The sequence below is a fragment of the Ruditapes philippinarum genome, unplaced genomic scaffold, assembly GCF_026571515.1.
Source record: "Ruditapes philippinarum isolate M1 unplaced genomic scaffold, ASM2657151v2 ctg491_1_1_1_1, whole genome shotgun sequence".
Lineage (NCBI taxonomy): Eukaryota > Metazoa > Mollusca > Bivalvia > Venerida > Veneridae > Ruditapes > Ruditapes philippinarum.
This window is the reverse complement of record NW_026853312.1, coordinates 121593-136840: the sequence shown is the minus strand read 5'-3', so window position 1 is coordinate 136840 and position 15248 is coordinate 121593. Positions and strand designations below refer to the sequence as shown.

The following is a 15248-nucleotide window of genomic DNA, read 5'->3' as shown; positions in this document are numbered from 1 at the left end:
CGGGACTTTTTTATTTTCGCCGGCTTTAAATGACGGGTTTTCGGGTCTTTTTATACCAATATGATACATATTCAAGCTGTTGTGTTTGTATTATCGTCATTCAGATCATGTAAGAGCATATTTTTCCTTGATTATATCGCACGCTCAGTTATGATGAAACAAAAGAATAATAACAAAGACTTGTTAAGTTTTAGACGTCTCCATTATGCACAGACTGGCAGAAAGGGCAGAAACGACGTTGCGATTAGCTAAGCGAGACGACTAATCAGAGGCTGTAACTGGAAAGGAAGTGTATAGTTACCTTCATATTGTTCTTGCTCTTCCTTGTATATCATGGCCTAAATCAGCTTCTAAATTCTAACAAGATCAAGGTCAAGAAGAACAAAGTTTAGGGCGCTGGTCAAGAAATGAAATGATCACATATGCTACTAGCAATGTCTGCTTTATTGTTACACTGCGGATGATCACGTGACCAAAATCATACAATGGGATCATAAAATGGCGGCTTAAATGCTCGATAAAAGCAGTGCAATTTAGGTAAGCATAAGTTTATGTTAGATTTATATGTAACACTAGACCGCATGGAACCTCTGTATAAAAACAAGTACTGTTCCGTTATTGGTTACTTTGTAGTTCTCTCTGTTTAGGCCTGAAAGTCGAAAAAAGTGTTTCGGGTGATGAGAACAATGGCCAAACACATACTTAAATGCGTTGTTTTAAGTAAAAGAAACGCATTTTGAGCAAGATTAGCAATGACATCTTGTGCATAATTGTATGTTTGCCCGCCATGAACAATTTCCCTCCCTTGTAAAGATGCATAACGAAGTTGTGCATCTTTAAAGAAAATGAGTACAATGGTCGAACCAAATTTAATGAGTATAATGGCCGAACGATTTTATTGCCTGTCCTATTTTGTCAAATTTTCATTGAATTATGCTTGTTTCTCGCTCCCTGTCTTTGGAATCATAAACATATGATATTTGAAAGTTAAAAGAAGAAGGAAGTATTAAATTAAATTAATTCAGTTTGCTTGCTATACATTCTCGTCCCAATAGTATTCTGTTTTGATAACACACGTGTACATCAGGTTAAAAGTATTTACAATACAAAAATAAAATACAAACATGTACATTATAAAGAATTTATTACACTAGCAAAATATATGTTTCAATTACATACATAAAATTGTCAATTATTTTGGAAATAAAGTCAGGCTTTATTTGTTTTTGTTGTTGTTGTTGTTTTGTATTTCAGACGCAGAAAAAAGATGTTCATTTAAATGAAAAGCATGTTTACGTATATCTATGGAATATATACATGTCATCTATCATTTTAATTCATTATTTTCTTCCTTTTCGTTCCATTATTACGACAAAATCCGTGCCATATTTGATATATAGTGGAAATTATTAAATAAATAACATATGTCATTAAATTTAATTTTGCTAATAAAAATGCCTCAAACAAATAACGAAGTATTGTCAATCAGGGACTTCCATTTTATTTATGACTCGCAAGCAAAATTGCCACAAATTGCCAATATCAGAATATCAAAATATGCTGATTTAATATCTTCAAATCACTGCAAGACATTTGTCCTAACACATTCTGGTATATAATATGTTATCTGTAAGAAAACAAATGTGCATAAAAAATCATAAGTGGGTCTTAACGGTTAAATGTAACGCTCGTCTAATTAAAAATGGCAATAATGATCCTAAAACGAACATTTTCAATAAACATTAAAATTAATATGAAAACAAGTGGAATTATCTGGCTTATGATAAGTTTGAACTGAACGCAACCTTGAAAAATGTAACACGTATTCAAGTTTACAATTTATAAATGGTGATTTGTCAAATGACGAAAAAAAGTTGTTTTATAGCTGCTTCATTTTTTCTAAATTTATTAAATATGTATTGCCATTTGATTGACAGTGATAATGAATAAAGGTGAATTATCCTTGTAATGAGGCTTCATATAACTGTTGATGTGTCTCCCCTAAATATGAGGGTTTACCTCAACTCCGTTTAAAATGAATTATTATTACACGGACTAAATGTATAATTAAGCAAAGGGAAATGATTCCTGTTAAGTAGATTGATATAATAACAGTATATAAGTCTCCCTTGAATTGCACATTCTTTCTGTTTTATCACATTAACAAGCTTTTTTAAATGGACAATTTATGATGTACCATTCTCCAATGTCGCTGTTATTAATATTATAATTAAATATGAAATACACAAAAAACAAATGTAGATTTTTATGTCTGTGGACATTGAAATATCATTAAATAAACACAGTTACAATTTACTTATAGCTGAACCTACAGGTACAATAACCCAATCTGAAAGTGAGCTACGAGTTCAAGCTATATGTTTCTCCACATGTTTTGACACTTGTTAACCTAAAGATTTTACAAAGATCTAGAAAACCTAAAATAATTTAATGAAGAGGATATAATTGATGTTTTTCTGGCATTCACTTTTTAGAGTTTAAAGTATTCGAATCATGATTACCCGGTAAAAAGATCAGGGATAATTAATAGGACTTTTGAGGCTTACTTATAATGAAGCCAGATCAAAAAACTATTTGTCAAAGTCTCATTCTTAGTGCAGGTTGCTAAAAAATACACTCCCTGTAGCATGTTTAAATCATAAAAATTTTAACAATGACATCATAATTAACAAGACAAAGTACAAATTTGGATAATACTTCAATAAAAATTGGTCAAAGACAAAAATGGACGGGTTGCATTTGTACACCAAATAACATGAGGCTGTGATGTTACAAAACATTCCTACCATTGACCTTTACTGTCGAACATTTAACTTAGTCGGTAAACAGAAAGTGGATAAGCGATAGACCTGAACTTGGGACTTGTGTTAATGCAGTCATAATACCAAATATCAAGAGCTGTGATATGTAGTTGCTGAGAAAACCGTAACGGAAATTTCCTTCCATTTACAATTAATGCCGAAAATTTAAGTAAGTCAGCATACGGGAAGTAGATGAGCCATATAACTGAAATCATATCCCATGGTATGTGACTACATGTTATGCTGTATACCAAATATCAAGAGGCTGTGATAAGTAGTTAGTGAGAAAATTGTTACGAACATTATCTACCATTGACCATTATTATGAATTCAACTAAGTCAGTTAACATGAAGATGATGATCGACAGACATTAAACCGAGTGCCATGATTTGGGACAACGTGTAAATGCTGTATACTTTATATCATGAGGCTCTGACAAGTAGTTGCTGGAAAAAACTGTTACGAAAAATGGCCCAACCAATTCGCCTGCCTGCCCGGAATCAAGTCTAAATACATGATGGTACACAGTATTTTCCTTTTTGTATTTCTTTTTCGAAAACCAGTATTATAGTCGTGACAGATGTCTAATTTGTGTTTAACCCATAACTTCATGAGCATTTTGTGAAAAATTGCTGTTTTCTTTGAAAAGTCTCCCGTTACAAGTTAAAATTACTATAATACTATAAAAACTGCTTCAACACTAATCAAACTTGGCATAAATGTTGACTGGATCATTGCCCTTGCAACAACATGCTCAGGCTTAAATTTTCTGTTACCATGGCAACGAGGGGACATCTCAAAATTGCCAAAAATCACTATTTTTCGTTAATTTTTCCATCAAAATTGATTTCAAAGTTCCGCAACTTCTCAATGGATTGAGATAGAGTCAAATGCTTTTCAGCGATGGTTACACGTTACCTTATGATCAATCTGGGGTCATTTATAGCCTCTCACAAGTCCAAAATTTTCTTGGCGATGAGGGGGACTCCGCCCCCTTCACCCCCCCCCCCCAAAAAAAAGCAGGGGGCACATCCCCCTTCTGGCGACCCCCTGATGTATCTTTTGATTAGGGGGCCGCGCCGAAAAAGAGGTCACTTTTTTAACAACATTTCTGAAACAAAAACAAGTGTCGGGGGCCTAAATAAGGCTTTTTTTTCACTATTTGGGACAACAAAAAAAGGGGGGGGGGTGTTGAAAAAGGCGTTAAAAGGCGTGTATATAACGTAATGGGTTAAATACTAAAACATTTTTATAGTGTTTACTCAGGGGTAGTGTTGTCCTGATTGTCTCTGGAAATCGATAACTAATCGGACCACCAAAAAATCGGCGACAATCAATTGTCCTTTTTAAGAATCGATTATTTTAATGTTCTACCACCGCTGAACTGCTTAGGGTGTATTTTTTTACACGCTGTCAATAGAAGTTTCCCGACCGAATGTCTTAATTCAAGACGATCTTAAAGCCTTTTTAACATGGTTAATACTACTTAAGAAAATGATAGTGTGTAATAACATAACAATTATTTATAAACTTATATATCTACTGAAGTTAAGTATGTGATCTACAATATTTTGACATGTTCACTAGTACTCATATTGACTGCAATAAAGTTGTATTATACACAAATTGACTGTCACAAAGTAGTATCAGGTATTTGTGCCGTTTTGTTATAATTCAAAGAGTAAATCATTATTTATTTGTGGAGATAAAAGTGTATTTATTCTCAAAATTTCGTTACTACTGATTAAAAATACATACAAGGAATGTTACCTTAAAAGGAACTAGAACTCCGCGAGTCGGATGTGTCGCCTTGTGAACAATATAGTTTAGGAGAAATGGCCAGGACAAAAATGCAATTTGAAAATCAACAAAGGGCAATAACTCAAAAGATAAGAAATTCAGAGCAGCAGTTTCTGTGCACTGCACTTCTTATCAATAAGATCTATCATCCTATTAAGTTTCAAGTCTTAAGTTTTTTTTATAATTTATGAGAAATGGCCTGGACAAAAATAAAGTATGAAAATTAACAAAGGGCAATAACTCAAAAAATAAGAAATGCAGAGTACCAGTTCTTGTGCACTGCACTTTTTCTTAATGAGATCTATCATCCTATAAAGTTTCAAGTCCATATATTTTATACTTTAGGGGAAATGGCCCGGACAAAAAGAAAGTATGAAAATTAACAAAGGTCAATAACTCAATAAATACCGGTTCTTGTGCACTGCACTTCGGGGCATTATAAGAAGCATGCATACCAAGTTTGAAGTCAATCAAACTTATAATGACTGACTTATGCTCCGGACAAGCTTTAGGGGACGCCAACAACGACGCCGTCGCCAACAACGACGCCGACACCGCCGACAAAAGTAACCCCTATATGTCGCCTTTTTCAAGGCGACACAAAAAGGACCATAATAAGTGCTTAACTCGACTATACTATCGGCAGACAATCGATTGTCATGGTATGTGGTTTATTATATGAGAACACCCATTTCTACAAAAACTTCTTTCTGTTCACATAAGTGGCTCTATGCACAGATTAAATTGTAAAATTATATCTTGTAAAATTTTATATAAAAAAATACAAAAGAAAAACAACAACAAAAACACAAACAGCAGGGATCTCAGGAAAGTCATAATTTCATGTGGTAGACTGTTTAGCCAAAATGTTCAAAAAGTAATAGGACTGCAGCTCTATTGTTCACATTTTTTCATCTACGTACACGAGTTTACAAAAATCAAATATCGGAATTTGTCCTCTATATACAGTGAAAAAATCAATACAAAATGTTTAAAAACAACAATTACGTACAACTTACAAATGACAAGGGGTACGCGACCCGGCGCACGCTAATTGTTTAATAAATGACGTTCAAGACGTCGCAACATAAATTCAAAATGTAAACAGCGTCATTCTTTCTGAAATTATTCTCCACAATGTTCTAGGTGCTTGAATCATGTAACTATAACCAGAACTCATCTGTGGAGTTGTAGCGAAAAAAAGCAATCACATTTTCATTTCTTTATTCGATACATGCCCGGTGGCCGGCAACTTTCGGTTTGATCTCGTGATTTTGAGTATTCTGGAAGCTAAACGGGCATGTACATATAATGTAAATGACAAAGTGATTTATATTATTTATTTACACATGCCATCTTACATTCTTAAAACAATATGATTATGTACAGTAAATTAAAAATGCTTATTAATTGAAAAATATTCTCTTCTTCTTAGCACAGGCTATCATTTCTAAACGAAATCGAGAAAAATTGATACCAATAATTACCGCGTATCATTATCAAATATCTATATATATAATAAAATAAAATATAGTGTTTAAAACAAATTTCCCCTATTCAATAATTTTCTTAGAACTGAAACAGTATGCCCGATGCAAACATCAAACATGCAGGACAGTTCGCGGACTGTATACTGCCGATACTTTTGTAGCGCTATTGCAATTAACGTCTCTAAACGTCCGTCAATTTTCAGCTTTCTCCCTAGCCCTTTCGTGTCTGTGATCTCATATCCACCGTCTTTGAACTGCTTTCTCCAGCTAAAAACGAGTGTCCTAATTGCATAATTATTCTTCTGTGAAAATTTAATCTTTTCATACGTAGCTAAAGGAGTAGGGCCTATCTGTGGGAAAAATTTAATGATCGTACACATTTTAAGTTTTTCAACGAACGTCATTTTTCTACATTTAACTGCTGTTCAAAACGTTATAGTTTAGCGAATTCTTGTCTGAATGACGTCAAATTTGGACAACATGACACTTTAATATGATGAAATGTGTTGGTGAAAAATTAGGGGGAAAACAACAGATTATGAATAAACTGAAAGTACAAATTAGCGTCAAAATATTTTTGATGCGCTGCGCCGGTGCGTGTTACCATGGTTATTTAATAACACAGGGAACAAGCGTTTAGCGCAACAATTCAATAAACTTATGCTGAAGTTGTAGAAAACAATTAACTATTGCCGTGGATATGAAAATATTTAAAATCTAATGGAATATGGAGACATAAGACTCTTAGTCCTATTACTTTTTGAACAACCCTCGTATAACCCTTGTAATAAAAAAAGCCTTTCATCCCCTAAACAGAGACCAATTTTCAACTCTAGACCATAATTTGAATATACTTTGTAGAAACCAACAAGCTAATGCCTTGTGAGAAATATCCAAGCTCTGGCATTTTCCTTTTTGAAGTAAAGGAACTTTTAACATTTTTCTTTTAGTTTCCATAGCAACAAGAGTTTAGCATGGAATGGCATTCTTTGAACAATCTTGATAGAGCTTCATACAAAGAGTATGCCTGCTAAGTTTCTTAAATATTGGCAAAGTGGTATTATAGAAGATGTGTCTGAATGAAATGTGGACGCAAATGATTGGCCATCCTTAAAGCTCACCTGCCCTATGTGCAAGGTGAGCTCAAAACAAGGGCAGCATACATGCCCGTCACAGAAGCTTTTGACAGAGACGTTGGCATTATAGATATGCATATAGGATATATGCTCTTGGCAATTTCTGGATACACAATCATCTCTAGTGCTTTTTATCTGAACGTTGACCCCTATGTGTGACCTTGACCTAAATTTTGTGTTCGACACTCCTCCTCACAATAGAGAACATTTGTGACAAATGAAATAGAAATCCTTCTATGCATGCAGAAGTTTTGCTCCGGGCCAGCATTTGTATATGGCCTTTAAGTATGATCTTGACCTTATGACACAGAGGCCTGGTTCATGCACGCGGCAAGGCTTCTCATAGTGGTGAACATTTGTAAGAAATTTAATTAGAATCTCTTGATATGTGTAGGAGTTATGCTTTGGACAAAATCTCTATATTTTTTCATCTTTAGTGATCTTGGCAATTATCTTTAGTGACTTTGACCTAGAATATGTTAATCTTAATAACATGTTTCACACCAGCAGTCATGAAAATGACCATTTGTGTTTCAATCCCTCAATATATGATGACTAAATGGTCCCAATACACATTTTTATACCCCCGCACAACAAAGTTGTAAGGGGGTATACTTGAATCAGCTTGTCCGTCCGGCCGTCACCCCGTCCGGCCGGCCATCGGTTTTTCCTTGTCCGCCCAATAACTTACGATTCCTTTGACCCACAGTATTCATATTTGGTAGTTAGATTGGTCATGAATGGTAGATGATCCTTATTGATTTTGAGGTCACTGGGTCAAAGGTCAAGGTCACAGGGGCCTTGACTTCAAAAAGCTTGTCCGCCCAATTACTTTAGATTCCTTTGACCCACAGTCTTCATAGATGGCATTGAGGTTAGTCATGATGAGTAGATGACCCCTAATGATTTTGAGGTCAATGGGTCAAAGGTCAAGGTCACAGGGGCCTTGACTTCAAAAAGCTTGTCCGCCCAATAACTTAAGATTCCTTTGACCCACAGTCTTCATAATTGGCATGGAGGTTAGTCATGATTAGTAGATGACCCCTATTGACTTTGAGGTCACCAGGTCAAAGGTCAAGGTCACAGAGGCCTTGACTTCAAAAAGCTTGTCCGCTCAATAACTTAAGATTCCTTTGACCCACAGTCTTCATATTTGGCATGGAGGTTAGTCATGATTAGTAGATGACCCCTATTGACTTTGAGGTCACCAGGTCAAAGGTCAAGGTCACAGGGACATCAAAAAGTTTGTCTGCCCAATAACTTTAGATTCCTTTGACCCACAGTCTTCATATTTGGCATGGATGTTGATCATGATTAGTAGAAGACCCCTTTTGATTTTGAGGTCACAGGATCAAAGGTCAAGGTCATAGGGACTTTGACTTCAAAAAGTTTGTCCACCCATTAACTTAAGATTCCTTTGACCCACAGTCTTCATATTTGGCATGGATGTTGATCATGACTATAAGGTGACCCCTATTGATTTTGAAGTCACTTGGTCAAAGGTCAAGGTCACAGGGACCTTGACAAAAAAGCAGCCTTTCTTCTCAATTGCTAAAGAATGTCCTGTCCGCAATGTATTGATTTTGACATTTTCACATTTGAAGCATGTAATATACATAACTTAGCAATGCACTGGCTTAGTAACCTCAGATTTGGCAGGGAGGTTGTCCTTGAGCTCTAAATGGCCACTGTTGATTCTGACAAAGTGGTATGCGGGGGTATTCACGCCATGATAGTGGCAGTTCTAGTTATCTTAACTTTGACCCCTATGTGTCACCTTGACCTTGGCTGCAGGAACATAAATTTTGTGTTCGACACTCCGCCTTACAATAGTGAACATTTGTGACAAGTTAAATTGAAATCCCAAGCATTTTCCTATGACCTCAAAGTGTGACCCTGACCTTTGACAAAGAGGCCTCAAAATTCCTCCATGGGTGTAGTAGATATGCTCCGGACAAAAAAAGACGCTAACATACCGCTCGACCAGCTGCCCGACCGCCCGCCAGGAGGGAAACTATAATACGACCCGTTTTTCAAACGGGCATATAAAAAGTGGGGTGTCAACAAGTTTGAATCTACCAAAAATATAGTTCTTGACGAAAAGGGAAAAACAAATAATGCACAAATCAATTATGTTCATTTTTTATTATGAGAAGTCACATGATTATGCTATCTAAACCAATCAACCAAATTTATTATATTTTTATCAAGAATTGCATAACAATAACAAAACCAGCAGAATAACAATGCTCTAATGAAGGTTCTATGACAAGTTTTAATTGTTATATGTTGCTAACATTTCTCTATAATGGAATACATGCTACCATTATTTGATAAATTCAATAGATGTGTTGTATCCATTCTTATGAAATTTAAACTTTTAACCTAAAAAAGCATGTTATTTATTAGACAAAATGTTAGTCAACCAAACTTCCGATTCTTCTTATAAAACAGCCTTTTTAAAGTTAAACAAGAAAAGTTCCAAATAAAATGAATAAAATTGTGAAAGTTTCAAAATTAAAAAGTGCTGTCATACATTAATTTTTTATTTATAATAGCAGAATAATGTCTACTAGATACTGTTAAATGTACATTTCAAGCTTTTAAAATTCATGTTAAATATATTTGTACAATTGACATAACATTTTGTAGCATTAACTTATCCTAACTTCATATACTTAGGTTTTTAAGCATGGCCAATATAGATTTGTTTATCATGTACATTTAAATAAAGGTTGAAAGATTTAATCTATATTTTAAGTAACAAACACACAATGTTTGATGCATGTGTTCATAAGACATAGCATATGTAAGCATAAAATACACATAACATACCAAGTACACAAGTCATAATATAATTTTCATGTTATCATAATTATGTTTACTAACATACTATATAGATGATTTTCCCCATTTTTACATTTAAAGTTACGCCCTGGAAATGAATAGATTTTTGTAATATGGGCAAATTTGCGTTTTATGATGTTGTAATAATTATAGTTAATATTCTAATTACGGGCAAAAAATGAGTTTGAAAAGAAATATGATTAGATTAGCACAATGTAAACAAAATGGGTATTTCACATCCATATTTAATACTTATTCATCATAACTGTACTAGTTGCTAAAATGCAAAAGAAAATAAAGACGGCTGAAATATATGGCCAATTAGAAACTTTTTGAACATCAAATGAACGTGTACAAGTTTGATGATATATAGGAAAATTGAATGGTATTTGTAAATACCACTCTTATGATACATAGGACAAGAAAATGGTATATAATAATACCAGTTACATGATATATGGGACAAGAGTTTGGTATAAAAATACCAGTGATATGTTTAATATGCAAAGGAAGTGGTATATATCACCTTGAAGCACAAAGTCATGTAACTGACATTTTTTGAGAAAATCACTTTTTTCATTATTTGGATAGAAATACAAAGTTTCTGAACCTAAGAAGCTGAATTTTGATAAAAATGACTGTTGTGTTATAAAAACAAAAAACGTAAATGCAGCTTAATAATTTGTTGGTGCAAAAACTACAATTAGTACACTTACATGAGTTTTTACGCCAATGTTTTTATTGATAAGTTGAAAATTATTTGGTGCAAGATGTATTGTAACTACATTAAAATATTTCACTATTGTATTATTAAATAGCAAAATTATTTTTAAAATACAAATTTTATATTAAAATCTACTTTAGGAAACCAACATTTAAAAAAAAAATTGACAACAAAAAATATAGCTAGGAATGTTTCAGTATTCAAAGTTTGTTGATATTTTTAAATGATTCAAGTAATATTAGAGCCGTCAGCAGAAACATCAATATCATTTCTATCAATGACAGTTCTAATATATTTTTTTCAATTGTTTACTCAATTATTTATTATGAAAATTAAGATAAAACTTGCTTAAAAGAAAATTCTTATCGTATTATATAAGGACAACTGTATTATAAAATATGTAACTGCAATTTCATTGTTTATAGCTTTGGAATGAAACAGTTGCTAACATTGGTTCATCTTTTCTATTTTATTTTCTATAATAATAAAAACATGGTAGACAAAGGCATGTAATCTGTTTCAATAACATTAGTCAAAACCATTATTGCTAACATGTTGCATCTGTTGTGGTACATCTACAACTTCCATGCATTTATATATATAGAAGGGGGACACATCAAAAAATAAGAATGACTCAGTTCATTCCATATGTCGTGCATGTTAAACACTTTAACAAAAAATCCTCAATTTTAAACAATTGTATCAATTGCATATAGACCCAAACCACATTATGTCACCGAAAATACTCTGAATTTTTCTTTTCACTTGAAACCTTTAAAATCAACTCTGTTAAGCCATGATAGTGATATGGTGTAAAATGCTTAAAGATTGGTGGCAGGAAATAAGACAGTTTGAATCCAATATATCAAAATTTTGAAAAGGAGAAGCAATGAAAACAAAATTATATATAGAAATTGAAGTCTGTTCATGAGAAATATTATAAAAGGATTTCATTGGGATATGTTGGGCAAAGTTTAGCAGGTTCATCAATATCTTAACTTCATCAGACCAAAATGTTCAGAAAAGTTCAGGATTCCAAGTGGTTTTATCCAAAATCTCAACGTGTACGTCCCCATGAGGGTTGGATATTATTGAGACATAAATATTATGATATATAGATCTCCAAATACCGATTTTTATAACAAATACATAAATAAACTGTACCATTAGAAAATGAAAACAGTAAAAACATGGTTTTATAAGTTGTCACGTACTTTACTTCAGTGTTGTTATGTTTTTCTGGTCCTCTGTTATCATTGATTCCAGCACTTTTAAGAGTTGAAAATCGAGTACAGCCTAAGTCGGTGCTAGGGGGCGTGAGGGATTTCGCACTTTTCATTATTGCTCATGTACAGACTAAATCAAGCGAGTCTTCAGTTTTTAGTTTTTGTTGAAAATAAAAAAAAATACTGTGTCTTTTAACATACAAAATATAGACTACCACTACGTTAAAAAAATTCAAACCTGTTTGGGTTGAAATAAAACAAAATACACACCAAAAAAAAAAACAACAACAACAAAGAAACCCACATCATCATCCTTTTTAACATGAAATAATTTAGACTTATGTTTTAATCTTCATGTATCCTTATAATTTCACTTTTTTGTTGAAAATTCAAACAGAGAAGGATCATCACGTTTAACATGAAATGACTGATCCTGATCTTTTACATACTGTTTTGCATCATTTCCATTCCCTCCTTCAAGTCCTCCTAGTAATGTCCATGTAAACATATCAACATTAAACTCCTCACCATCTCTTATTATATAACAGTTCCTTACACTCACATCTACAGTATGAGAAATACTAGGCATACTATCAACAAACTTCTGCCATGTTGTCAAACTCATTATCACACGATAAAGCACAATGTTCTTTAAACTCTTCATCTCTAAAGGTAACTGTATTATATTGTCAGTAAACCTACAATACCGTAACTCAAGCTGACTGAGATTGTGTAACAATGGTAATACTGTGACTAGTCTCTTTGTTATGTTGGTATGATATAATTGAGATTTACTGTGAGAATCTGCATACAATTCAAGTTCTTTTAATTTGTAAGATTTTCTAATAATATCAAATAGTGTCTCATAATTACTTTTGTTCAATGTATAAAATTTAAATATTTCAAGGTTTGTAGTGTCAGCATCTATCACACTAACAGTATTAACCAAATAAAGGTACTGAAGATGTTGATGTTTTGATAAATTTACACCATGCTGGTTCTTACACTCACATTTAACATGCGCAAGATGTATTTGTTTAAGATGATTGGTTCTCTCAAGAAAATTACAAAATATAGTAGTATTATCACTACTCATTCTTGTACAACTCATTCTTATTGCTACAAGATTGATCATACTAGGAAGGTTACTTACAACTGTTTTATAGACTGGGTAATACTTGTCAGTATTAGAGTATAAGACACTTTGACGAGTCAGAGATTTTAATGTTAAAGAATTTACTTTAATTGTCTCAGAAACACAATTGTTAATCTCATTAATCATCTGTTTATTATTCTGTGAAATATCATTATGTGTACTTGATAACCTTTGTGTAGGCATACGGTCATATGTAATTGCAATTTTGTCAAGATAATGAAACATTGGTAAATATTTTATAAATTTACAATTTTTTGTGTTGATGTCATTTACATTAATAGACCGAACAGAGTCAGGAACAATTTGATGCTGATCAATACCTGTACAAACAATATCACAATTCTGATCTCTTGTATCAATTACCAAATCTCCAATATAAAATACAGGATTATTTTCTTCACTACATGTTGCATTGACTTCTTTCATGGACTCAAACATAAGCTTTTGAATATCAGTAATAAAACTATCTAATATATCAAAGTTCTTACTAATTGTTCTCCTGTATTCCTGAACACGAGAGTCTTCAAACACAGTATCATATATGTTTTTTGAAACATGTGTTGCTAATCTAGGTTCAAGACCACATAACATAATCATGACGTTTGACTGCTCTAATATGTCATTTACTTTTGAACATTTCTGAAAAACCTCATAAATAAACTCTTTGGCTGATTCAACATTTCCTGTACTATCTGATGAACCAATTTTTGCGTTGAAATTTATACCAATATTCACTGCAGCCAGAAATTCTTGCATTGATTTGTGAATAAAAGAAAAAAATGATCTTGGTGGTTCGGATACAGATAAACTTTGACATTCATCTTCTGTAATTATTCCAAGTTTCAAGCAATTTTCTCTCACTTCATCTGATATTTCTAGTTCATTAAACATAGAAATGTCAAATGCCAAAGATTTATCCTTCGGACAATTAAATAGTGTCTTATAAGCCAACTGTGACACATAATAAATGAGATGGCTGTTTAATGTTAATACTGTTTTATCAGCTAAGGTTTTAGGAAGATCTACTTTCTGAGTAACCTCCATGAGTCGAGTTCTTGTTCCTGTAGTTTTCATGTCATTCCAGGTAAACAAAAGTTCTAACATGCCAGTGTAGATGGCACATCTTGAAGTTTTATCAAGTTTACCATCAAACCACAGACAAATCAGTTGTTGAAGCATAATTGGTAGCTCTTTTAAACTTTGCAGGGACTTTTCTGTTAGCTTTTGTTTACAAACCCAGGCATCTTTACTAGCATGCCTGCTGGAATTTAACTGTGAGACTGTTCTATCTACCATTTCCCTTTCACATATCCAATCAAACCCTTTCAGATTCAGTAACTGTTCAATTTCTGTCTCACTTATTCCTAAGGTGTGAACTTTCCATGGCCGTGATGTTGTTACGATTGTGTAGTCTTTATTAACATCCTGTTTTGGAAGACCCATTGTCTGGAACTGATTGTAGGACTTTCTTTCAGAAGACCATTCATCTAAGCCATCAAGCAATATTATAATCTTTGCAGAGTGCTTTTTGAGAATTGGGCTTGAAACGTCAATATCATACTGATTTTTAATCATATCCTGGACACTGTCTATGTCTTGATTATGTCTTAAGGAGATATAAAACATGATATCAAATTTCTTCATTTCTTTGACTCCTTCAAACTTATCATCATCATTTTGTGCATCACTGTGTGCAATACACCAAAAGTTGACCAAATATTTACAGAAACTACTCTTACCAGACCCTGCTTCTCCAAGAACATATATATGTTTCAAAGGCACATCATTCTTTATGAAGATTTCTGACATTGACTTGACCTCAATCTCTTTTGTCTCCCCTTTCTCTTTTTTTTCTCTTGTTATTGTAGGCCTAACATAAATCTCACTGAAGTTACATATGTGACCTCGTGGTAGTAAAGGCATTGCTGGTACTTTTAGCAATTTCTTACAGTATGATGCTATCATCTCTTTCTGCCATTCTAAAATTATAATATAGTATAACATAAAGGCACCACTAATTAGTGACTCAGCTATATATAACATAAA

General features: G+C 33.2%; 1 protein-coding gene across 2 annotated transcripts in view; it reads right to left on the bottom strand.

The window, feature by feature from the left end:
• Positions 1-9385: 9385 nt before the first annotated feature.
• Positions 9386-15248, bottom strand: part of LOC132736473 (uncharacterized) — a 40301-nt gene continuing 34438 nt past the window's right edge. For both annotated transcript variants that reach the window (XM_060723618.1, XM_060723617.1), the window contains one exon: positions 9386-15181. In XM_060723618.1, coding sequence (XP_060579601.1) covers positions 12417-15181 — 2765 coding nt within the window. In that variant the 3' untranslated portion in view covers positions 9386-12416. The remainder of the gene's footprint in view (positions 15182-15248) is intronic.